This window comes from Bombina bombina, chromosome 4 (assembly GCF_027579735.1).
Source record: "Bombina bombina isolate aBomBom1 chromosome 4, aBomBom1.pri, whole genome shotgun sequence".
Taxonomy (NCBI): Eukaryota; Metazoa; Chordata; class Amphibia; order Anura; family Bombinatoridae; genus Bombina; species Bombina bombina.
The window spans coordinates 730,421,242-730,446,844 of NC_069502.1; the positions used below are offsets into that span (position 1 = coordinate 730,421,242).

A 25,603-nucleotide genomic window follows, 5' to 3' on the forward strand; every position below is an offset into this window, starting at 1 on the left:
AATTTCGGTAGCTCCGTACCTAGACGACATTCTGATACAAGCGTCAAGTTTCCAGACTGCCAAGTCTCATACAGAGTTGGTTCTGGCATTTCTAAGGTCGCATGGGTGGAAGGTGAACGTAGAAAAGAGTTTTCTATTGCCACTCACAAGAGTTCCCTTCTTGGGGACTCTTATAGATTCTGTAGAAATGAAAATTTACCTGACAGAGGACAGGTTAAGAAAACTTCTAAATGCTTGCCGTGTCCTTCATTCCATTCAACACCGGTCAGTGGCTCAATGCATGGAGGTAATCGGCTTAATGGTAGCGGCAATGGACATAGTACCTTTTGCACGCCTGCATCTCAGACCACTATAATTGTGCATGCTAAGTCAGTGGAATGGGGATTACTCAGATTTGTCCCCTATGCTGAATCTGGATCAAGAGACCAGAGATTCTCTTCTATGGTGGCTTTCTCGGCCACATCTGTCCAGGGGGATGCCCTTCAGCAGGCCAGATTGGACGATTGTAACAACAGACACCAGCCTGCTAGGTTGGGGCGCTGTCTGGAATTCCCTGAAGGCTCAGGGATCATGGACTCAGGAGGAGAGACTTCTTCCAATAAACATTCTGGAATTAAGAGCAGTTCTCAATGCCCTTCTGGCTTGGCCTCAGTTAGCAACTCTGAGGTTCATCAGGTTTCAGTCGGACAACATCACGACTGTGGCTTACATCAACCATCAGGGAGGGACAAGGAGTTCCCTAGCGATGATGGAAGTCTCAAAGATAATTCGCTGGGCAGAGTCTCACTCTTGCCATCTGTCAGCGATCCACATCCCAGGCGTAGAGAACTGGGAGGCGGATTTCCTAAGTCGCCAGACTCTTCATCCGGGGGAGTGGGAACTTCACCCGGAGGTATTTGCCCAACTGCTTCGGCGTTGGGGCAAACCAGATCTGGATCTCATGGCGTCTCGCCAGAACGCCAAGCTTCCTTGTTACGGATCCAGGTCCAGGGACCCGGGAGCGGTTCTGATAGATTCTCTGACAGCACCTTGGGTCTTCAACATGGCTTATGTGTTTCCACTCTTCCCGATGCTTCCTCGACTGATTGCCAGGATCAAACAGGAGAGAGCATCAGTGATTCTAATAGCGCCTGCGTGGCCACGCAGGACCTGGTATGCAGATCTAGTGGACATGTCGTCCTGTCCACCATGGTCTCTGCCTCTGAGACAGGACCTTCTGGTTCAGGGTCCTTTCAAACATCCAAATATAATTTCTCTGAGGCTGACTGCATGGAGATTGAACACTTGATTCTATCAAAGCGTGGATTCTCGGAGTCAGTGATTGATACCTTAATACAGGCTAGGAAACCTGTTACCAGGAAAATTTACCATAAAATATGGCGTAAATACTTGCATTGGTGCGAATCCAAGAGTTACTCATGGAGTAAGGTTAGGATTCCTAGGGTTTATCTGCTAGTTCATTAAAGGGACAGATCTCAGCTCTGTCCATCCTTTTACACAAACGTCTGTCAGAAGTTCCAGACGTTCAGGCTTTTTGTCAGGCTTTGGCCAGCATTAAGCCTGTGTTTAAAACTGTTGCTCCGCCATGGAGCTTAAACTTAGTTCTTAACGTTTTACAGGGTGTTCCATTTGAACCCCTTCATTCCATTGATATCAAGCTGTTATCTTGGAAAGTTCTGTTTTTAATGGCTATTTCCTCGGCTCGAAGAGTCTCTGAGTTATCGGCCTTACATTGTGATTCTCCTTATCTGATTTTTCATTCAGACAAGGTAGTTCTGCGTACTAAACATGGGTTCTTACCTAAGGTAGTCACTAACAGGAATATCAATCAAGAGATTGTTGTTCCATCATTGTGCCCTAACCCTTCTTCAAAGAAGGAACGACTTCTGCACAATCTGGACGTTGTCCGTGCCCTGAAATTTTATTTGCAGGCAACTAAAGATTTTCGACAAACTTTGTCGTTTATTCTGGACAGAGGAGAGGTCAAAAGGCTTCGGCTACCTCTCTCTCCTTCTGGCTTCGTAGCATAATACGTTTAGCCTATGAGACTGCTGGACAGCAGCCTCCTGAAAGAATTACAGCTCATTCTACCAGAGCTGTGGCTTCCACTTGGGCCTTTAAGAATGAGGCCTCTGTTGAACAGATTTGCAAGGCTGCAACTTGGTCTTCACTTCACACTTTTTCAAAATTTTACAAATTTGACACTTTTGCTTCTTCGGAGGCTGTTTTTGGGAGAAAGGTTCTACAGGCAGTGGTTCCTTCCGTGTAAAGATCCTGCCTGTCCCTCCCGTCATCCGTGTACTTTTAGCTTTGGTATTGGTATCCCATAAGTAATGGATGACCCGTGGACTGACTACACTTAACAGGAGAAAACATAATTTATGCTTACCTGATAAATTCCTTTCTCCTGTAGTGTAGTCAGTCCACGGCCCGCCCTGTTTTTTACGGCAGGTCTAAATTTTAAATTAAACTCCAGTCACCACTGCACCCTATGGTTTCTCCTTTCTCGTTTGGTTTCGGTCGAATGACTGGGTATGACGTAAGAGGGGAGGAGCTATATAGCAGCTCTGCTTGGGTGATCCTCTTGCACTTCCTGTTAGGGAGGAGATATAATCCCATAAGTAATGGATGACCCGTGGACTGACTACACTACAGGAGAAAGGAATTTATCAGTTAAGCATAAATTATGTTTTTATTAATATCCGATTTTTTTAAAAGTAGAGGGAGATTCTGTAAGGGATATAAGAGTTGTGGGAAAATGATCGTTTTTACTAGGCTAACTCTTGCTGTTATAGACAGCGGGAAAGCTGTCCAAATTTCTAGGTTTGTCTTGATCTTTTGAATAAGCATTTGATAATTTAGATTATACCAGTTCTGAGGATTTTTATGTAGGTATAGACCTAGATATATAAGAGTATCAACAACTTTAAATGGGATTTCCCGGATACTATATCTAGTCTTCTGAAGCCACATTAATTCACTTTTAGTATAGTTTATTTTATATCCTGAAAAGGTGCTAAAAAGATTTAAACATGTTAAGATTAGGGGTATTACCTGCGAAGTATTATATAAAAAAATAATAATATCATCTGCATATAAAATAATTTTTAATGCATGTGTAACTATAGGGGTCCCTATACATACCTTTCTTAACCAGATGGCCAGAGGTTCGAGAGCGATATTAAAAAGTAAAGGGGAAAGTGGACAGCCCTGTCTCGTACCTTTTCTTAGTGAAATTGCCTTAGTTAATGATCCGTTAATTAAAAGGAAAGATATTGGATTCTTATATAGATTATATATAAAGTGAACAAAATGATTTTTAAATCCAAATCTTTCCAATGCTTTGAAAAGATACTCCCATTCGATTGAATCAAAGGCCTTCTCGGCATCAAGTGTTAGCAAAGCTGTATCAAATTTTGTTTATTTCCCTTTAATGTTCTTTATATTCCATATATAATCTAAGAAAGTTATAACTTTACGTATGTTTTTTGATGATTTTCTTGATGCCATGAAGTCAGTTTGGTCCGGATGAATGATTTTATCAAGACAGTTCATTAATCTGGCAGCCACAATTGATGTTAAAATTTTAAAGTCTGCATTTAAGACCGATATTGGTCTGTATGATGCTAGATCTTCCATGTTTTTACTTTTTTTTGGTATTAACGTAATATTTGCCGCTGAGAAATAAACAGATATTGGGGTATTATGTACAAAATAACTATTAAAAAGTTTTTCTAATATCGGGCTGACCTCTTCTACCAAGATTTTCAAATATTCTACCGGTAGACAGTCTGGACCTGCTGCCTTATTCAAGTTAGCCTTATTAATTGCCTTGACTATCTCTTGTAAGGTAATGGGTGTATTCAGGGCTGTCAGTTGTTCCTCTGTGATTTGAGGTATTGTAACTTGTGACCAGAAGTTTTCTTGGTTAAGATTATCACCACTAGTGTTAGTATAAAGTTGCTGATAATAATTAAAGAATAACTTGCTGATATCTCTAGAATCTGTAAACCTCTGGTCACCATCTTTAATTGCTAATATGAAAATTTTCTTCTTTCTATTTTTAATTATACTGGCCAAATATTTGGCCGAGCAGCCATGAAATCCTTTAAACTTTATTTTAATCTTTTGCTCTTCTTCCTGGGATTTTTGTTTTAATACAATATCCCTTTCCTGTCTAGCTTTATTATAGTTCCCCCAGTTTATATCTGATGGATTATTATAGAACTTCTTATACGCGTTTTTGACCTGATTGGATAATTGTCTTTCCCTGGCAAGTGCTTTCTTTTTCCTAGTACTTACATATGACTTAATTTCTCCCCTTAGCACCGATTTAGATGCTTCCCAAAAAGTTTCAACTTTATTAAGATATGCAAAGTTGTGCGTACAGTAGTCTTTCCACTTCTGTTTCAACCAATAGGAAAACCTGGTGTTATTATATAGATAACGTGGGAAGGGGATTTAGATTTTTATCTTCCTAGAAAAAATTAACCTGTGTGTAATTTTTCCACGTGTGTGAAAATGACAGGAACTAATTATTCTCTGCATTTTTGCAGTTGAATACTCTTAAAGGACTAGTAAATACAATACATTTGCATATTCAACAAATGCATGACAAAACGACAATGCAATAGCATTAAGTCTCAACTCCAAATGAGTAGTAGATTTTTTTGCTGACAAATTTAAAATTGATGTCTATTTCCACTCCTCCTGTATCATGTGACAGCCATCAGCCAATCACAAATGCATATAGGTATATTCTGTGAATTCTTGCACATGCTCAGTAGGAGCTGGTAAACCAAAAGTGTAAATATAAAAAATGCACATTTTGTTAATAGAAGTAAAATAGAAAGTTGTTTAAAATCGCAAATGTTTGTTATATCTGAATCATGAAAGTTTAATTTTGACTTGAGTGTCCCTTTTAAAATCCTGTTTAAGGTACAGCATAAAAATCCACTTGTACAAATAATTTTTCTACTAAACATCCCATTTACTCAGTTTGAATAACTTGCATCAGCCCTTCCCTTGGTAGAAAATGATGACATCTCAGTGCGTTACCAAAGAAGAATGATACAGTAAATGATTTAAATAATAGGAAATGGAGAGTAAATATGTTGCCTTGTCTTTGTGTTTTTTTTAATTTGCTAGAGTTCAAAAGTATTGGCAAAGAAGGAACTTTCCTACGTCCCTGTTATTGGGTGGATGTGGTATTTTCTTGAGATTGTATTCTGCAAGAGAAAATGGGAAGAAGACCGGAAGACAGTTATGCAGGGTTTACATAATCTTAGGGATTACCCTAAAAAATTCTGGGTAAGTAAATGGTGTACATTAACTCAAATATTTTATGAACACAGAATTTATTTTACTGTGCTTATGTGATTATACTGGCTTCTTCAGGTCTGTGTGGTTTATGTATGGATATATATATATGTGTGTGTATGTGTTTGTGTATATATATATATATTTATATGTGTGTGTGTGTATGTATTTGTGTATATATCTATATTTACTGTATATATATATATATATATATATATATATATATATATATATATATATATATATATATATATATATATATATATATATATATATATATATAGTGAATATTTATTTAAAACAACACCTCTTACCTTTCCTAGTACAGTACTTACTATCTTCTGAGGGTACTATGTATACAAAATTATAAAACTACCATTAGGTTACATGTATAAGCTGTATTATGACATGTAAATATTACCTAAATAACATAAGATGTTGTTTACACTTGATTTCATCCCCTCTCCAAACTATCCCATTTTAAAGATACAAATTTTCCAACATCGAAACCTTTTTCAGTCCCAAGCAGTTTAGATAAAAGTTTTTTACCTGTATTGGTTCATTTTATTATTATTATTATCATTTATTTGTAAAGCGCCGCCAAATTCCGTAGCGCTGGGTACAATGATAGGGGTATACAATGACAAAGATTTGTGATAAAAAACAAAACATAACAAAACTAAACAAATCTAGTACAGGAGGAAGAGGGCCCTGCTCCGGAGAGCTCACAGTCTATAGTTTAAGGGTGCAGAGACATAAGGTTGGGGTAACTTGTTACATCGGTTGTATTTGCAGCAGTGAGTCAGGCAGTTCATGTACATGTATTTAGTGATATCTTCAAACCTCCCCTTCCCGTAACTTAGTATCGGGGAAGAACAGTAGTCTAAAGAATGTTGTTAAAGGGACATTGTACACTAGATTTTTCTTTGCATAAAGTTTTTGTATATGATCCATCTATATAGCCTCTCTGGGAGTGCTTTTGTAACAATGTATAGGTTTGCTTATTTTTTAATAACATTGTGCTGATTTTCAGACTCCTAACAAGCCCCAAAGTGTCAGATGTACACGTGTTTACAGACTCCCCCTGGCTCCTGTTTGTGGAATTTGTCTTTTCATATGCAGGGGAGGGGGATAGTGTCTGCTCTTACTGTTTTACTAGCCCCTTTCACTGAGTGTCCCAGCCTAACCTCATCAACAGTACTAAACTGGGAGCTTTTAAGTAAGTTTTTATACAGTTTTATATTGCATTCCTAGATCAGTGTATGTGCATATTCTTCTTTATAGTAGTGTCTATTACATGCAGTTATATTAAAACTGGTGTACACTGCCTCTTTAAGGACTGTTTTTCAGCTAGCAATCTAATCTGTCCCCTAGCCAATAATTGATAGCTTTCCTGTCTCTAAGTATGATCTATTATTATTATTATTATTTATTTGTATAGCGCCAAAAAATTCTATAGCACTCTATGAAGCAGAATCATTAATTTGCTTAAAGGGACACTGAACCCAATTTTTTTCCCGTTAATTAGATAGAGCATGCAATTTTAAGCAACTTTCTAATTGACTCCTATTATCACATTTTCTTTGTTCTCTTGCTATCTTTATTTGAAAAAGAAGGCATCTAAGCTTTTTTGGGGGGGTTCAGAACTCTGGAAAGCACTTTTTTTTATTGGTGGATGAATTTATCCACCAATCAGCAAGAACAACCCAGGTTGTTCAACAAAAAATGGTCCGGCATCTAAACTTACATTCTTGCATTTCAAATAAAGATACCAAGAGAATGAAGAAAATGTGATAATAGGAGTAAATTAGAAAGTTGCTTAAAATGGCATGCTCTGTCTGAATCACGAAAGAAAAAAATTTGGGCTCAGTGTCCCTTTAACATAAAATGCAAACCAGAATGATCCACAATGTAGCAATTGCTTTCTACAAATATATACACACAGTGACCTATATTTTTATAATTTTTTACAGTTTTTGTTCTTGAGTAGCACCTATTTCATTTTAAATAGATATTTAAATTATTTTTATCATCTCTTAAAAGCATAATTTAATACTGAACATTTTCTGACAGCTATAAAAGTCTGCATGTTGAATGCTATTTCTTTAACAAAAAGCTGTGATGTCACATTACAACAAAACCATTATAATTATTATTCCATATTAGTATTTTCTTTTTAATGGTACATCACATTCACCTTTTAATTTAACACTGTAACTTAACTGTTTTAAAATAAGGTGACCAAACAGTTATTATTAGTGAGAGAAGTATAAAAATGTATAATCATTTGTGGTAAATTGATTGTATAAATTAAAGGGACATGAAACCCAATTTTTTTCTTTCATGATCTAGAAAGTGCATGTTATTTTAAACAACTTTCCAATGTACTTATCTTATTTGGTTCATTCTTTTGATATCTTTTTTTTTTTTTTTTACCATATTTAAATAGGCTCAGTAGTTGCTGATTGGTTGCTATACATAGATGCCTCATGTGATTGGCTCATCCATATGCATTGCTATTTCTTAACAAAGGATATCTAAAGAATTAAAGGGACACCGAACCCACATTTTTTCTTTTGTGATTCAGATAGAGCATGTGATTTTAAGCATCTTTCTAATTTACTCATATTATCAAATTCTCTTAATTCTCTTGGGCCTAGATTTGGAGTTTGGCGGTAGATGGGCTGTTAACGCTCCGCGGGCTTTTTTCTGGCCGCACCATAAATTTAACTCTGGTATCGAGAGTTCAAACAAATGCTGCGTTAGGCTCCAAAAAAGGAGCGTAGAGCATTTTTACCGCAAATGCAACTCTCGATACCAGAGTTGCTTACGGACGCGGCCAGCCTCAAAAACGTGCTCGTGCACGATATCCCCATAGGAAACAATGGGGCTGTTTGAGCTGAAAAAAAACCTAACACCTGCAAAAAAGCAGCGTTCAGCTCCTAACGCAGCCCCATTGTTTCCTATGGGGAAACACTTCCTACGTCTGCACCTAACACCCTAACATGTACCCCGAGTCTAAACACCCCTATCCTTACACTTATTAACCCCTAATCTGCCACCCCCGCTATCGCTGACCCCTGCATATTTTTTTTAACCCCTGATCTGCCGCTCCGTAAACCGCCGCAACCTACGTTATCCCTATGTACCCCTAATCTGCTGCCCCTAACACCGCCGACCCCTAGATTATATTTATTAACCCCTAATCTGCCCCCCTCAACGTCGCCGACACCTGCCTACACTTATTAACCCCTAATCTGCCGAGCGGACCTGAGCGCTACTATAATAAAGTTATTAACTCACTAACCCTATCATAAATAGTAATAACCCCTAATCTGCCCTCCCTAACATCGCCGACACCTACCTTCAATTATTAACCCCTAATCTGACGACCGGAGCTCATCGCTACTATAATAAATGGATTAACCCCTAAAGCTAAGTCTAACCCTAACACTAACACCCCCCTAAATTAAATATAATTTAAATCTAACGAAATTAATTAACTCTTATTAAATAAATTATTCCTATTTAAAGCTAAATACTTACCTGTAAAATAAATCCTAATATAGCTACAATATAAATTATAATTATATTATAGCTATTTTAGGATTAATATTTATTTTACAGGCAACTTTGTAATTATTTTAACCAGGTACAATAGCTATTAAATAGTTAAGAACTATTTAATAGTTACCTAGTTAAAATAATAACAAATTTACCTGTAAAATAAATCATAACCTAAGTTATAATTAAACCTAACACTACCCTATCAATAAATTAATTAAATAAACTACCTACAATTACCTACAATTAACCTAACACTACACTATCAATAAATAAATTAAATACAATTGCTACAAATAACTACAATTACATAAACTAACTAAAGTACAAAAAATAAAAAAGAACTAAGTTACAAAAAATAAAAAAATATTTACAAACATAAGAAAATTATTACAACAATTTTAAACTAATTACACCTACTCTAAGCCCCCTAATAAAATAACAAAGCCCCCCAAAATAAAAAATGCCCTACCCTATTCTAAATTAAAAAAGTTAAAAGCTCTTTTACCTTACCAGCCCTGAACAGGGCCCTTTGCGGGGCATGCCCCAAGAATTTCAGCTCTTTTGCCTGTAAAAAAAAACACATACAATACCCCCCCCCCCAACATTACAACCCACCACCCACATACCCCTAATCTAACCCAAACCCCCCTTAAATAAACCTAACACTAAGCCCCTGAAGATCTTCCTACCTTGTCTTCACCATCCAGGTATCACCGATCCGTCCTGGCATCCGGTGCTGAAGAGGTCCACAAGAGGGTCCAAAGTCTTCCTCCTATCCGGCAAGAAGAGGACATCCGGACCGGCAAACATCTTCTCCAAGCGGCATCTTCGATCTTCTTCCATCTGGTGCGGAGCAGGTCTATCTTGAAGCAGCCGACGCGGATCCATCCTCTTCTTCCGGCGTCTCCCGACGAATGACGGTTCCTTTAAGGGACGTCATCCAAGATGGCGTCCCTCGAATTCCAATTGGCTGATAGGATTCTATCAGCCAATCGGAATTAAGGTAGGAATATTCTGATTGGCTGATGGAATCAGCCAATCAGAATCAGAATATTGGCTGATCGGAACAGCCAATAGAATGCGAGCTCAATCTGATTGGCTGATAGGATTGAACTTGATTCTGATTGGCTGATTCCATCAGCCAATCAGAATATTCCTACCTTAATTCCGATTGGCTGATAGAATCCTATCTTGGATGACGTCATTTAAAGGAACCGTCATTCGTCGTCTAGTCGTCGGAGAAGAAGGATGGATCCGCGATGGAGGTCTTCAAGATGGACCTGCTCCGCACCGGATGGAAGAAGATCGAAGATGCCGCTTGGAGAAGATGTTTGCCGGTCCGGATGTCCTCTTCTTGCCGGATAGGAGGAAGACTTTGGACCCTCTTCTGGACCTCTTCAGCACCGGATGCCAGGACGGATCGGTGATACCTGGATGGTGAAGACAAGGTAGGAAGATCTTCAGGGGCTTAGTGTTAGGTTTATTGAAGGGGGGTTTGGGTTAGATTAGGGGTATGTGGGTGGTGGGTTGTAATGTTGGAGGGGGGTATTGTATGTTTTTTTTACAGGCAAAAGAGCTGATTTTCTTGGGGCATGCCCCGCAAAGGGCCCTGTTCAGGGCTGGTAAGGTAAAAGAGGTTTTACATTTATTAATTTAGAATAGGGTAGGGAATTTTTTATTTTGGGGGTCTTTGTTATTTTATTAGGGGGCTTAGAGTAGGTGTAATTAGTTTAAAATTGTTGTAATATTTTTTTTATGTTGGTAAATATTTTTTTATTTTTTGTAACTTAGTTCTTTTTTATTTTTTGTACTTTAGTTAGTTTATGTAATTGTAGTTATTTGTAGCAATTGTATTTAATTTATTTATTGATAGTGTAGTGTTAGGTTAATTGTAGGTAATTGTAGGTAGTTTATTTAATTAATTTATTGATAGGGTAGTGTTAGGTTTAATTATAACTTAGGTTAGGACTTATTTTACAGGTAATTTTGTTATTATTTTAACTAGGTAACTATTAAATAGTTCTTAACTATTTAATAGCTATTGTACCTGGTTAAAATAATTACCAAGTTGCCTGTAAAATAAATATTAATCCTAAAATAGCTACAATATGATTATAATTTATATTGTAGCTATATTAGGGTTTATTTTACAGGTAAGTATTTAGCTTTAAATAGGAATAATTTATTTAATAAGAGTTAATTAATTTCGTAAGATTTAAATTATATTTAAGTTAGGGGGGTGTTAGTGTTAGGGTTAGACTTAGCTTTAGGGGTTAATCCATTTATTATAGTAGCAATGAGCTCCGGTCGGCAGATTAGGGGTTAATAATTGAAGGTAGGCGTCGGCGATGTTAGGGAGGGCAGATTAGGGGTTAATACTATTTATGATAGGGTTAGTGAGGCGGATTAGGGGTTAATAACTTTATTATAGTAGCGCTCAGGTCCGCTCGGCAGATTAGGGGTTAATAAGTGTAGGCAGGTGTCGGCGACGTTGAGGGGGGCAGATTAGGGGTTAATAAATATAATCTAGGGGTCGGCGGTGTTAGGGGCAGCAGATTAGGGGTACATAAGTATAACGTAGGTGGCGGCGCTTTGCGGTCGGCAGATTAGGGGTTAATTATTGTAAGTAGCTGGCGGCGACGTTGTGGGGGGCAGGTTAGGGGTTAATAAATGTAATACAGGGCTCGGTGGGGTTAGGGGCAGCAGATTAGGGGTACATAAGTAAAACGTAGGTGGCGGTCGGCAGATTAGGGGTTAAAAAAATTTAATCGAGTGGCGGCGATGTGGGGGGACCTCGGTTTAGGGGTACATAGGTAGTTTATGGGTGTTAGTGTACTTTAGGGTACAGTAGTTAAGAGCTTTATGAACCGGCGTTAGCCCAGAAAGCTCTTAACTCCTGCTATTTTCCTGCGGCTGGAGTTTTGTCGTTAGAGCTCTAACGCTCACTTCAGAAACGACTCTAAATACCGGCGTTAGAAAGATCCCATTGAAAAGATAGGATACGCAATTGACGTAAGGGGATCTGCGGTATGGAAAAGTCGCGGCTGAAAAGTGAGCGTTAGACCCTTTAATCACTGACTCCAAATACCGGCGGTAGCCTAAAACCAGCGTTAGGAGCCTCTAACGCTGGTTTTCACGGCTAACGCCAAACTCCAAATCTAGGCCTTGGTATCTTAATTTGAAAAGCAAGAATGGTTGTTCACCATTTTTTGTTAACAACCTGGGTTGTTCTTGCTGAATGGTGGATAAATTCACCCATTAATAAACAAGTGCTGTCCAGGGTGCTAAACCAAAAACCGTCTGGCTCCTTAGCTTAGATGCCTTCTTTATCAAATGAAGATAGCAAGAGAACGAAGAATAATTGATTATAGGAGTAAATTAGAAAGTTGCTTAAAATTGCATGCTCTATCTGAATCACAAAAGAAAAAATTTGGGTTCAGTGTCCCTTTAAGCAAATGAGATAATACCAGTAAATTGGAATAGTTTAAAATTATATTCTCTATTTGATACATAAAAGTAAAATGTTGGGTTTCTTGTTTAAAAAGAAACAAGAAACAGAGTCACAGTACATTAGAAATATGTGAAGGTATAGAAAACTTGAACTGAATTTAAAACAAAAGAACAAAACAGCATCTCAAATTGTTTTCTTTGTGGCTGTTAGATATGAGTTAGCCATTTTCTGTATAAAAGGTACTTTTTAATTTTGAGATTTTTGTCACTTTTTAGTTTTTAATTCATTGTGAAGGCACCCGATTCACAGAGAAAAAGCGCATAATCAGTATGCAAGTAGCAGAAGCCAAAGGCCTTCCCAAGCTGAAGTACCATCTACTGCCACGAACAAAAGGATTCACCATTACTGTGCAATGTTTGAGAAATGTAGGTAAGGAAAGCAACACGAAGGCCATTTTTATAAACTACTGTGTATGTGTGTGTGTGTGTATATATATATATATATATATATATATATATATATATATATATATATATATATATATATATATATATATAAAGGAAAGAGGAGTCAGGACCAATAGCTCAAAACGATAATGTCCACTTTATTCAGGATCCAGGTTAAAACATAACAGCAATAGTTTAAAGGGTAGATATGGCTATGATGGTGGGGCTGATAGGAGAGCTGTATTGGGCTCGGTCTGACGCGTTTCAGCTCCTATGGAGCCTTACTCAAGACAGTGTAGATGCCCTTCATGTTATGCTAATTTTTATATGCTATCCTAACTAGTGATTGGTTACTAATAAATAAATAAATATATATATAATATATATATATATATGTATATATATATATATATATATATATATATACACACACACACAGTTTACAGATTTTTTAAATCAGAATAAAAAAAATTGATAATAGAAGTTAACTTAAAATTAAATGCTCTACAGAAATGACAAAATAAAAAAAATGAAAGGGATATGAAACCCAAAATATTTCCTTTATGAATCAAAGCATACAATTTTAAATTAAAGCACTTTCCAATTTACTTCTATTATCTAATTTGCTTTATTCTCTTGGTGTCCCTTTTGATGAAGAAGCAGCAATGAAGAACACATTGGCCTCTATTTATCAACCTGTCAACTTACCTGCATTCGACGGCACCAATACGCTCCCCTAAGATCGCTTAACATCGCTGCCGCAGACCTGAATACGTTCTCCAAAGTTATCAAAAAAGCTGTCAAAAAGCCGCGCACCAAGTACGGGGTGATGAGCAGCGGACTGTTGTTAACTAACAGTCATCGATCTCGCTGCTCTTCAGCTTTTTTTCAGCTTTCTTGGTACCCTGTCACTAAACACCCACACTATACTATACTGTTTACCCCCTAAACCTCCGCTCCTGGAGCTCACCGCAACTAAATAAAGTGTTTAACCCCTAAACTGCCGCTCCCGGAGCCCAACGCAACTCTAATAAATGTTTTAACCCCTAAACCGCCGCTCACGGAGCCCACCGCCACCTACATTATACATATTAACCCCTAATCTCCCGCCCCCTATACCACCGCCACCTACATAAAGTTATTAACCCCCTATCCTGCCGCTCCCGGACCCCACTGAACCTAAATAAAGTGTTTAACCCCTAAAGCGCCGCTCCCGGACCCCTCTGCAACTAAATAAATTAATTATCTCCTAAACCGCCGCTCCCGGACACAGCCGCCACCTACATTATATTTATTAACCCCTAATCTGCCCCCCTACACCACCGCCACCTACATTATATTTATTAACCCCTAATCTGCCCCCCCTATACCGCCGCCACTATATTAAATGTATTAACCCCTAAACCTAAGTCTAACACTAACCCTAACACCCCCTAACTTAAATATAATTTAAATAAATCGAAATAAATTATTCCTATTTAAAACTAAATACTTACCTATAAAATAAATCCTAAGCTAGCTACAATATAACTAATAGTTACATTGTATCTAGTTTAGGGTTTATTTTTATTTTACAGGCAAGTTTGTATTTGTTTTAACTAGGTACAATAGTGATTAAATAGTTATTAACTATTTAATAACTTCCTAGTTAAAATACCTGTAAAATAAAACCTAACCTAAGTTACAATTAAATTACAGTTAAATGATTAGATGCGCTAAGAAAGGGTACTATACACTTATCTAAAGACACAATCCCTGTTATGTGTCAAGGAACCATACACACAAAAGTTTAAGCTAAGCTTAAAGATAGAGAAGTGCGCCTGTAAAGGCTAAAAGTATCACAACACCAATATAAAAATAAACATATATATTTAATAAAATACAATGTAGATACAAAATAAAAAGGGACGTCTCCCTATACTATAAATGCAAACAAATGGATTATAGCTAATAAAAAGCGGATTAGAATGATAAGCAAATAGCAGGTTATTATTTCTTAGACGTTAATAAAGCTTTAGAGGATAAAAAGCCAATCAATCTTGCACAATCCTTGCTAGATCATTGCTAGATCATGGGTCTGGTAATCGTGCACAGTGTCCTGTTTGTGCAGCGTGTGTATCTTACACAGGGCGGCAATGGTATGAAGACAAGGAGGAACACTCGTAGGTAAAACACTTTGGTAATTTATCCAATATAATAACCAGAGTTCATATATGGCATCTAGTTCATATATGGTGACAGTGTGCGGACAGCCCTTCAGGGATTAGTAAGTGGTACTTTACCGGATTCCGATGGTAGGTCTCGGTCAAATCTTGGACCGTTGTTGCGGCTAACAACCGCTCTCCCAAGCTGTTCTCTGCAAACCTGCTCACGTGTCGGACGGCGTCTGACGTCACACCTCACTCCTCGAAATCAAAGAGGTGTTGCTGCGCGTAATCCAACAGCTGTTTGGAAATTTCTACTTTGTAACTTGTTGAAGTGACATTGCAGCTTTTATCTGAAGCATCCTTGATACAGCATTTTTTAACCCGGGTTAATCGACAAACTACTTCATTGGAAGTGAGGAAGAATCTGCATATTCTATCCTATGCTGTAAGCCCATAATATACCTCTAAGGGCCGAACATACACCTCTTTGGACAACAAAGTTACAAAGTAGAAATTTCCAAACAGCTGTTGGATTACGCGCAGAAACACCTCTTTGATTTCAAGGAGTGAGGTGTGACGTCAGACGCCGTCCGACACGTGAGCAGGTTTGCAGAGAACAGCTTGGGAGAGCGGCTGTTAGCCGCAACAACGGTCCAAGATTTGACCGAGACCTACCATCGGAATCCGGTAAAGTACCACTTACTAATCCCTGAAGGGCTGTCCGCACACTGTCACAATATATGAACTAGATGCCGTATATGAACTCTGGTTATTATATTGCATAAATTACCAAAGTGTTTTACCTACGAGTGTTCCTCCTTGTCTTCATACCATTGCCGCCCTGTGTAAGATACACACGCTGCACAAACAGGACACTGTGCACGATTACCAGACCCATGATCTAGCAATGATCTAGCAAGGATTGTGCAAGATTGCTTGGCTCTTAATCCTCTAAAGCTTTATTAACGTCTAAGAAATAATAACCTGCTATTTGCTTATCTTTCTAATCCGCTGTTTATTAGCTATAATCCATTTGTTTGCATCTATAGTATAGGGAGACGTCGCTTTTTATTTTGTATCTACATTGTATTTTATTAAATATATATGTTTATTTTTATATTGGTGTTGTGATACTTTTAGCCTTTACAGGCGCACTTCTCTATCTTTAAGCTTAGCCTAAGTTACAATTACACCTAACACTACACTATAATTAAATTAATTCCCTAAACTAAATACAATTAACTACAATTAAATAAAATATCTTAAGTACAAAAAACCCCCACTAAATTACAGAAAATAATAAAATAATTACAAGTTTGTTAAACTAATTACACCTAATCTAATCCCCCTAATAAAATAAAAAGCCCCCCAAAATAATAAAAAAGCCCTACCCTACACTACATTACAAATAGCCCTTAAAAGGGCCTTTTGCAGGGCATTGCCCCAAAGTAATCAGCTCTTTTACCTGTAAAAAAAGTACAATACCCCCCCACCAACATTAAAACCCACCACCCACACACCCAACCCTACTCTAAAACCCACCCAATCCCTCCTTAATAAAACCTAACACTAACCCCTTGAAGATCACCCTACCTTGAGAAGTCTTCACCCAACCAGGCCGAAGTCCTCCACGAAGCCGGGCGAAGTGGTCCTCCAGACGGGCAGAAGTCTTCATCCAAGCCGGCCAGAAGAGGTCCTCCAGACGGGCAGAAGTCTTCATCCAGACGGCATCTTCTATCTTCATCCATCCAGCGTGGAGCGGGTCCATCTTCAAGACATCCGACACGGAGCATCCTCTTCCAACGTCATCCGACGACTGAATGACGGTTCCTTTAAATGACGTCATCCAAGATGGCATCCTTTGAATTCTGATTGGCTGATATAATTCTATCAGCCAATCCCAATTAAGGTAGGAAAAATCCTATTGGCTGATGCAATCAGCCAATAGGATGAGCTCTCATTCTATTGGCTGTTCCAATCAGCCAAAAGAATGCAAGCTCAATCCTATTGGCTGATTGGATCAGCCAATAGGATTGAACTTCAATCCTATTGGCTGATTGCATCAGCCAATAGGATTTTTCCTACCTTAATTACAATTGGCTGATAGAATTCTATCAGCCAATTGGAATTCAAGGGACGCCATCTTGGATGACGTCATTTAAAGGAACCGTCATTCAGTCGTCGGATGTCGTTGGAAGAGGATGCTCCGCATCGGATGTCTTGAAGATGGAGCCGCTCTGCACCGGATGGATGAAGATAGAAGATGTCGTCTGGATGAAGACTTCTGCCAGTCTGGAGGACCTCTTCTTCCCGGCTTGGATGAAGACTTCTGCCCGTCTGGAGGACCACTTCGTCTGGCTTCGTGGAGGACTTCGGCCCGGTTGGGTGAAGACTTCTCAAGGTAGGGTGATCTTCAAGGGCTTAGTGTTAGGTTTTATTAAGGGGGGATTGGGTGGGTTTTAGAGTAGGGTTGGGTGTGTGGGTGGTGGGTTTTAATGTTGGTGGGGGGTATTGTACTTTTTTATTACAGGTAAAAGAGCTGATTACTTTGGTGCAATGCCCCGCAAAAGGCCCTTTTAAGGGCTATTCGTAATTTAGTATAGGGTAGGGCTTTTTATTATTTTGGGGTGCTTTTTTATTTTATTAGGGGGAATAGATTAGGTGTAATTAGTTTAAAAAACTTGTAATTATTTTATTATTTTCTGTAATTTAGTGGGGGGGTTTGTACTTTAGATAATTGTATTTAATTGTAGTTACTTGTAGTTAATGTAGGTAATTAGTTTAATTATAGTGTAGGGTTAGGTGTAACTTAGGTTAGGTTTTATTTTACAGGTACTTTTGAATTTATTTGAACTAGGAAGTTATTAAATAGTTAATAACTATTTAATAACTATTCTACCTAGTTAAAATAAATACAAAGTTGCCTGTAAAATAAAAATAAATATTAAGCTAGCTACAATGTAACTATTAGTTATATTGTAGCTAGCTTATGGTTTATTTTATAGGTAAGTATTTAGTTTAAATTATATTTAAGTTAAGGGGGTGTTAGGGTTAGACTTAGGTTTAGGGGTTAATACATTTAATGTAGGTGGCGGCGGTGTAGGGGGGCAGATTAGGGGTTAATAAATATAATGTAGGTGGCGGCGGTGTAGGGGGGGCAGATTAGGGGTTAATAAATATAATGTAGGTTGCGGCGGTGTAGGGGGGCAGATTAGGGGTTAATATGTATAATTTAGGTGGTGGTGGGCTCCGGGAGCTTCGGTTTAGGGGTTAAACACTTTATTGAGTTGCGGCTGGGTCCGGGAGCGGCGGTTTAGGGGTTAATAAGTATAATGTAGGTGGCGGCAGTGTAGTGGGGGCAGATTAGGGGTGTTTAGACTCGGGGTACATGTTAGGGTGTTAGGTGTAGACATTACCATAGGATTCAATGGGATATCGGGCAGCGGCGAACATGAGCTCTCACTGCTTTCCTACTCCCATTGATTCCTATGGCCTCCAGGGTGGCGGATTGAAAACCAGGTATGCTGGGACGGAAAAGTGCCGAGCGTACCTGCTAGTTATTTGATAACTAGCAAAAGTAGTCAGATTGTGCCGAACTTGCGTTCGGAACATCTGTAGTGACGTAAGCATCGATCTGTGTCGGACTGAGTCCAGCAGATCGTATGTTACGTCACTAAATTCTACTTTTGCCGGTCTGTAGGGTTTGATAACTAAGGCGAATCAGGCTCGCTACAAATACGCTGCAGAATTCCAGCGTATTTGCGGTTGACAGCTTGATAAATAGAGGCCATTATGTGAGCCAATAGCATGAGGCATGTATGTGCAGTTACCAATCACCAGTTCCAGTTCCTGAGCCTACCTCGGCATCTATTTCAACAAAGGAAAGAACAAGAGAACAAAATAAATTAGATAATAGAAGTAAATTAGAAAGATATCTAAAATCACATGCTCTATATGAATTGTGAAAGAAAAAATTGGGGTTCATGTCCCTTTAAGGTTTGGCGTCCATTTAAAGCAGTTTATTTTGACACATTAAGTGTATAACTGGTCTGTGGGATAGGAATTCACTGTCTAAAACTGAAGATTCACTCAGCTTTATTGGTGGTCAGTGATACACCCCACAAGCTCATACCTCCCAACTGTCACAGATATTGCAAAATTCTCATGGGTTGGGAGGTCTGTCTGTCTGTTTTCCTCCCCGCATGCTTTCTTAGGCCTGATATTCAAAAGCTCACTACTCAGGTGAGATCATCTAAGACATCTCGTCAGTACGGAGAGGTCCCTTAAAAAATGTTAGAAAACACAAATTTTAATTTGAAAGACAATTATCTCACTTTGCAGGGTTCTTGGTGTGAAGGAGAGACACCTACATTACAATATAAGGTCTAAAAAAAATCCCAAGGCTTTGCAGGATTTCTCTCCATGCCGGCGAGCTTTGGAATATCTGGCCCTCAGTTATGGCAAATGCCCAGGTTGTCAGGGTGTGGCCAGTCCTGATAACAACACGCCCAGCTCCATCCATGACACACCTAGCCTGCAAATCACACACCCATGGCCCTGCCCAACCTGTCATGGCTTCACCATAAGTCCATCTCACCTTCCTATGCCAGAAAGCCTCAGGGATGTGTTGGGAGGTTTGCAAGCTTAAGAACAAAACATATTTTTATCAGCGCAGGAACAGCATTAAAAATATAAATATTTAAAATGGCCCTATTTTGTAAGCAACGCATTTAAAAAAATACTTTTAATGACCCTTTTAACATTGGGTTTAGGTATTTTCTATAATCTGTAAAACTGTATTCAATGTTGGGCTCAAAGTACATATATTAAGTAAACATTTTAACCCTTTAAGGACACAGCTTTCAGTTTACTCAATTGTTTTATGACGGAGGTTAATATTTGTTATGTTTTTGTTTGCCAATAAACATATTTAATTTCAATACCTCAGAGTTATTAGGAAAGAAAACAAAAATAAATGAATAAAGTAAGCCAATCAAAATCTGTTTTACTGCTTGTAAGTATCAGTGGTTTTCTCTTTTCCATACTTGCACTTCTATTTTAACTTTTCAAAATATGTTTTTAAGCAGATCTCCCTGTGAGATTGTATTTAACTTGAATTTAAACACGCAACCATAAAATATTAGCATACAAATGCATATGTTTCCTCCTGTTTGTTAAAATGCATTCTTCATAGAGATGGCAAAATAAATATCTAAGGTAAAACTGGCGCACGCAACACGAATGTGATACTTGATGGATATAGCATTTCTTTTAAAGAACAAATGAGTTAAAAACAGCAGTTATTATACTTTGCTTATTAATTCAAAGCTTGCTAAATTATTTAGAAAAGGTTCTTGTCTTTTGGTGAACCACTAGAGCAGACTAATTCCTTAGAACAAAAAAGATTGACCACTCATATCCAAACTTGGCTCCGACAACACTGCCCCAGGCAGATCAAATTTGAAATTCCATCTTCTATGACTTGCTATTGTAAAATGCTGTATTGTGCATGAGTTATGTTGATATTGCACCTAACAATGTTCTGACTTCTTGCATTCCACAGGATAGAACAGTGTTAAATGGACAGTCTACACCAGAATTGTTATTGTTTTATGAAATAGGTAATCCCTTTATTACCCATTCCCCAGTTTTGCATAACCAACACAGTTATATTAATATACTTTTTACCTCTGTGATTACCTTGTATCTAAGCATCTTCTGACAGCCCCCTGATCATATGACTTTTTATTTATCTATTGACTTGCATTTTAGCCAGTTAGTGTAGTGTCTTCCAAAAGCCGCAGGCGTGATTACAATGTTATCTATATGGCTCACATAAACTAGCACTCCCCTGTTGTGAAAAGCAAATAAAAAAGCATGTGATAAGAGGCAGCCTTCAAGGGCTTAGAAATTAGCATAGAAGCCTACTTAGGTTTAGCGTTCAACTAGGAATACCAAGAGAACAAAGCACAGTTGATGATAAAAGTAAATTGGAAAGTTGTTTAAAATTACATGTCCTATCTGAATAATGAAAGTGTTTTTTTACTAGACTGTCGCTTTAAAGAGGCATGGATGTGATGTATTAAAACTGTCACTTCTAAATACAAGTGCAAATTTACCTTCATTGAGTGTTCCAGTTATGTTCCCCCACTGTTTATTTCAACAGATTTTTACTCCCTTCAGCCACTCCGTTTCCTTGTACGATTATACCTGGGCTATGCTTCACCTAATTGGTTGCAGGGAGCAAAGCAGTTTAAGAGACTAAAAAAGAGAAGCATGAATGACTAGGAAAACGTAGAATACACTATTAAGATATTTTTTATGTAACAAACAGTAAATATGCCCAAGGTTTAATGTATGCTAATACCACATGTTTATTTTTATTTATTTTTATTGGAAGTGATACATAATAGTTAACAAACTACATTTATGTTTCTGGAAGAAAAAAAAATTGTGGACATAGATCCCAATTCTCCAGCTTTAGGTTGATGGACAGGAATCCGCTAAAGCTCAATTTAGATCATTTTTAAGAGCTCCTCCTGTGGCTTTTTTCTTTTGTCTTTAAGGCTTTTAAACAAAGGCTTTCCTGCTTGATGACTGGAATTCTGATTTTTCTGATGTGTAGGTAGTTCTCTTGCATGTTTTTTAGACTGGTACGGAAAAAGTTTTCCTCTTTAAAAGTAATATCAGAGCTTTGCTGTGGCTGGTGTAAGTATTAATGTGGACATCCTCCAAGTTTCTCCTGTGGTTACATGTACATTTGCCTTTATATATGTGAGAACCCTTATTTGCAATGGAGACTTCACTTTTGGTATTGCCTGTTCTACAAACTCAGGAAATTCAACAGAGAAGCTATTTTTATATGTGAAATATGACCTTAAACAATTTAACATTGTAATATAAAATGTTAATTATGTGCACTAAAAATGCATTCATTATTTATTTTGTCCACTATCCCTGTAATTTAAATGAACAATAATGTCAAAATTAAGACCAAATATAGGCAATCTTCTAAGGCCTCACTCATGATGGGGCCTTACACAGGAAAAAATCTGCCTTTTTTTCTTTCCTAAGATATGGAGAGTCCACAACTTCATTCAATTACTAGTGGGAATATCACTCCTGGCCAGCAGGAGGAGGCAAAGAGCACCACAGCAAAGCTGTTAAGTGTCACTCCCCTACCCATAATCCCCAGTAATTCTCTTTGCCTCTGTCAATGGAGGAGGTGAAGTTTGGTGTCTGAAGAAATGAATTCCTTTTTCGGATACTTTTCCCTGCAAGCAAGGATTTGGGTTTAGCTGAGTCCACGTCAATCTCTTCAGTAGAGTAGTGGTGGCTTTTAAGCAGTTAGGAAGTTGTGAGGTAGTCCTTGCTTTGTTTCTTAACACATTGCTGCCCATGGTACAGAAAGCCAGAGTTGGTTACTCTGTTCTTTCTTTTTCTACAGGTCTATGTATGGAGTATGCATCCTCTTATGCCTTGTTAGCTGTCTTCCTGCCGGACAGCTAGAATGCAGGTAAGTGCTTTTGTCTTCTAGGTCTTTGAGACTTGCACTTCAGAAGATTATTTCATATGCAATAGATGGGGACATTTTTAAAATCTTTTATACCGGATTCTCTTTGGCAGTGGGCAGGCACATTATGTATGTTGAGACTAGGGGTTAATCTCCCCTTTATTGGGACGTTTTTCCTCTTTGGGCTAATTTTGTTGAAATACTTTATTAGTATGTGTGTGGGGCTTATGTTTTATACAGGGATTTATGTATAAACTTAAAATTTGGCAGTTGGTTTTCTTTGCTTGCTTAGCTAGAACAGGCTAGCTGACAGATTGCACAGGTATCTTCTGCAGTATCTGCGGCATTATCTACTTTTCCTATGCTGGGAAAACGCAAGAGGAAAATTAGACATTCAGATAGTAAGGTTTCTGTTCCACCTACTGCTACGCAGGTTGCCCTCCCTCATAAGTCTGAGGAGTATACATCAGTAGCCTCTGAGGGTGAAATCTCAGATTCAGACAGTATTATTCCTTCATCCGATACTGAAGAAATAAACTTCAGATTTAAGCTTGAACATCTTTGTGTACTGTTAAAGGAAGTATTGGCTACTTTAGACGACTCCGATACTGCTGTCATCAACCCTAAAAAGTCTAGTAAACTTAATAAATACTATGATGTTGCTTCCTCTGTGGAAGTTTTCCTGTCCCAGACCGTGTGACGGAGATTATTTCGCAGGAATGGGAGAAGCGAGGGATTCCTTTCTCCCCATCTCCCATATTTAAAAAGATGTTACCTGTTGCTAACTCCATTAAAGATTCTTGGCACATGGTGCCTAAAGTAGAAGGGGCTATTTCTACTCTGGCTAAAAGAACTACGATCTCTAAAGATGATAGTTGCTCCTTTAAGGAACCCATGGACAAAAAGCTGGAAGCTTATTTGAAGAAGATGTATGTTCATCAAGGTCTTCAATTGCAACCTGCAGTTTGTATTGCCACAGTAGCAAGTGCAACATCTTATTGGTGCGATGCCTTGTCTGAATCAATTTTAGTAGAGACTCCATTGGAGGAGATACAAGATAGGATTAAGGCTCTCAAACAAGCCAATTCCTTTATTTCTGATGCTAACATGCAAGTTATTAGACTGGGAGCAAAGATGTCTGGCTTCACTGTCCTAGCCCGCAGGGCATTGTGGCTAACATCTTGGTCAGCTGATGTTACCTAAAAGTCCAAGCTTCTGGCGCTTCCTTAAATGAGTAAGACATTGTTCGGACCTGGTCTGGCAGAAATAATTTCTGATATTACGGGTGGAAAAGGGTATTTTCTACCACAAGACAAGAAGAACAGACTCAAAGGACGTCAACATAATTTTCGTTCCTTTAGTAACTTCAAAGGTCAAAACTCTTCCTCTCCCTCTTCTGCGCAGGAGCAGTCAAAGTCTTCTTGGAAGCCAAGTCAGTCTTGGAATAAGGGGAAGCAATCAAAGAAACCCTCAGCCGAGTCTAAGTCAGCATGAAGGGTTGGCCGTCGGTCCGGGATTGGATCAAGTGGGGGGCAGACTTTCCCTATTTTGTAAAGCATTGAGACAAGATGTCCTAGATCCTTGGGCTGTGGACATAGTATCTCAGGGTTACAAAATAGAAATCAAAACTTTCCCTCCCAGGGGCAGATTCCACCTCTCAAAATTATCTGCAGGCCAGGTAAAAAGAGAGGCATTCTTGAACTGCGTTCAGGACCTTTCCTCCCTGGGAGTGATTGTTCCAGTTCTAGTAAGGGAACAGGGTCTAGGATTCTATTCAAATCTGTCTGTGGTTCCCAAAAAAGATGGAACTTTCGACCCATTTTAGACCATTTTAGTGCCTCAACAAGTCTCTCAGGGTACCGTCCTTCAAAATGGAAGCCATTTGTTCCATTCTTCCTTTGGTCCAAGAGGGTCAGTTCATGATTACCATAGACCTGAAGGACATGTATCTTCAACTTCCCATCCACAGGGATCATCACAATTTCCTGAGATTCACCTTCTAGACAAACACTTTCAGTTTGTGGCTCTTCCATTTGGCCTTGCCACAGTTCCTGGAATGTTCTCAAATGTTCTGGGGGCTATCTTGGCAGTGATCGGGTCTCGGGGAATTGCAGTGGCACCCTACCTGGATGACATATTGACTCAGGCGCCATATTTTCAACAAGCAAAAACTCATACAGAGATCTTGTTGTCTTTTCTGCGTTCCCACGGTTGGAAAGTGAATCTGGAAAAGAGTTCCCTTGTTCCAGCTACAAGTGTGGTTTTCTTAGGGACCATAATAGATTCCCTATCTATGAAAATTTTCCTGACAGAGGTCAGAAAATCCAGAATTCTCTCCTCTTGCCTCTCTCTACAGTCTACTGTTCAGCCATCAGTGGCTCAATGTATGGAGGTAATTGGTCTAATGGTCACTTCCATGGACATTCCCTTTGCTCAATTCCATTTGGGAGCAATTATGCATGCTCAGACAATGGAATGGAGACCATTCGGATCTGCTTCAGAGGATAGATCTAGATCAGTCGACAAGAGACTCTCTCCCGTAGCGGCTCTCTCAGGACCATCTGTCTCAGGGCACATGCTTCTGGAGACCTTCCTGGGTGATTGTGACCACGGACACCAGCCTGCTAGGCTGGGGAGCAGTCTGGGACTTGTTAAAGGCGCAGGGACTATGGACTCAGGAGGAGTCTGCTCTCCCCATAAACATCTTGGGATTGAGAATGATTTACAATGCTCTGATGGCTTGGTCTCAATTGTCCTTAGCCTGGTTTATCAGGTTTCAGTCGGACAACATCATCTCAGTGGCTTACATCAACCACCAGGGAGGAACTCAGAGTTCCTTAACCATGAAGGAGGTGGCACGGATTATTCAGTGGGTGGAAGCTCATAATTGTTGTCTGTCATCCACATTCCTGGAGAGGACAACTGGGAAGTGGATTTCCTGAGCAGAGAGATATTTCATCCCGGGGGTGGGCTCTCGTCTGGCAGTGTTCTCCAGGTTAACCCTCAAATGGGGGGTGCCGGAGTTGGATCTGATGGTGTCTCTGCAGAATGCCAAGCTTCCAAGGTACGGTTCAAGGTCAAGAGATCCTCAGGCCGCTCTAGCGGTTCTTTGGGATTTCGGTCTAGCATACCTGTTTCCTCCATTTGCGCTCCTTTCATT

At 38.8% G+C, this 25,603-nt stretch overlaps 1 protein-coding gene across 1 annotated transcript in view; it reads left to right on the forward strand.

Annotated features, from left to right (window-relative positions):
- The window catches only part of AGPAT4 (1-acylglycerol-3-phosphate O-acyltransferase 4), a 290,880-nt gene that overhangs the window by 190,881 nt on the left and 74,396 nt on the right, over positions 1–25,603 (forward strand). Inside the window, exons 4-5 of the mRNA XM_053710931.1 lie at positions 5,149–5,310; positions 12,613–12,766. Coding sequence (XP_053566906.1) covers positions 5,149–5,310; positions 12,613–12,766 — 316 coding nt within the window. The remainder of the gene's footprint in view (positions 1–5,148; positions 5,311–12,612; positions 12,767–25,603) is intronic.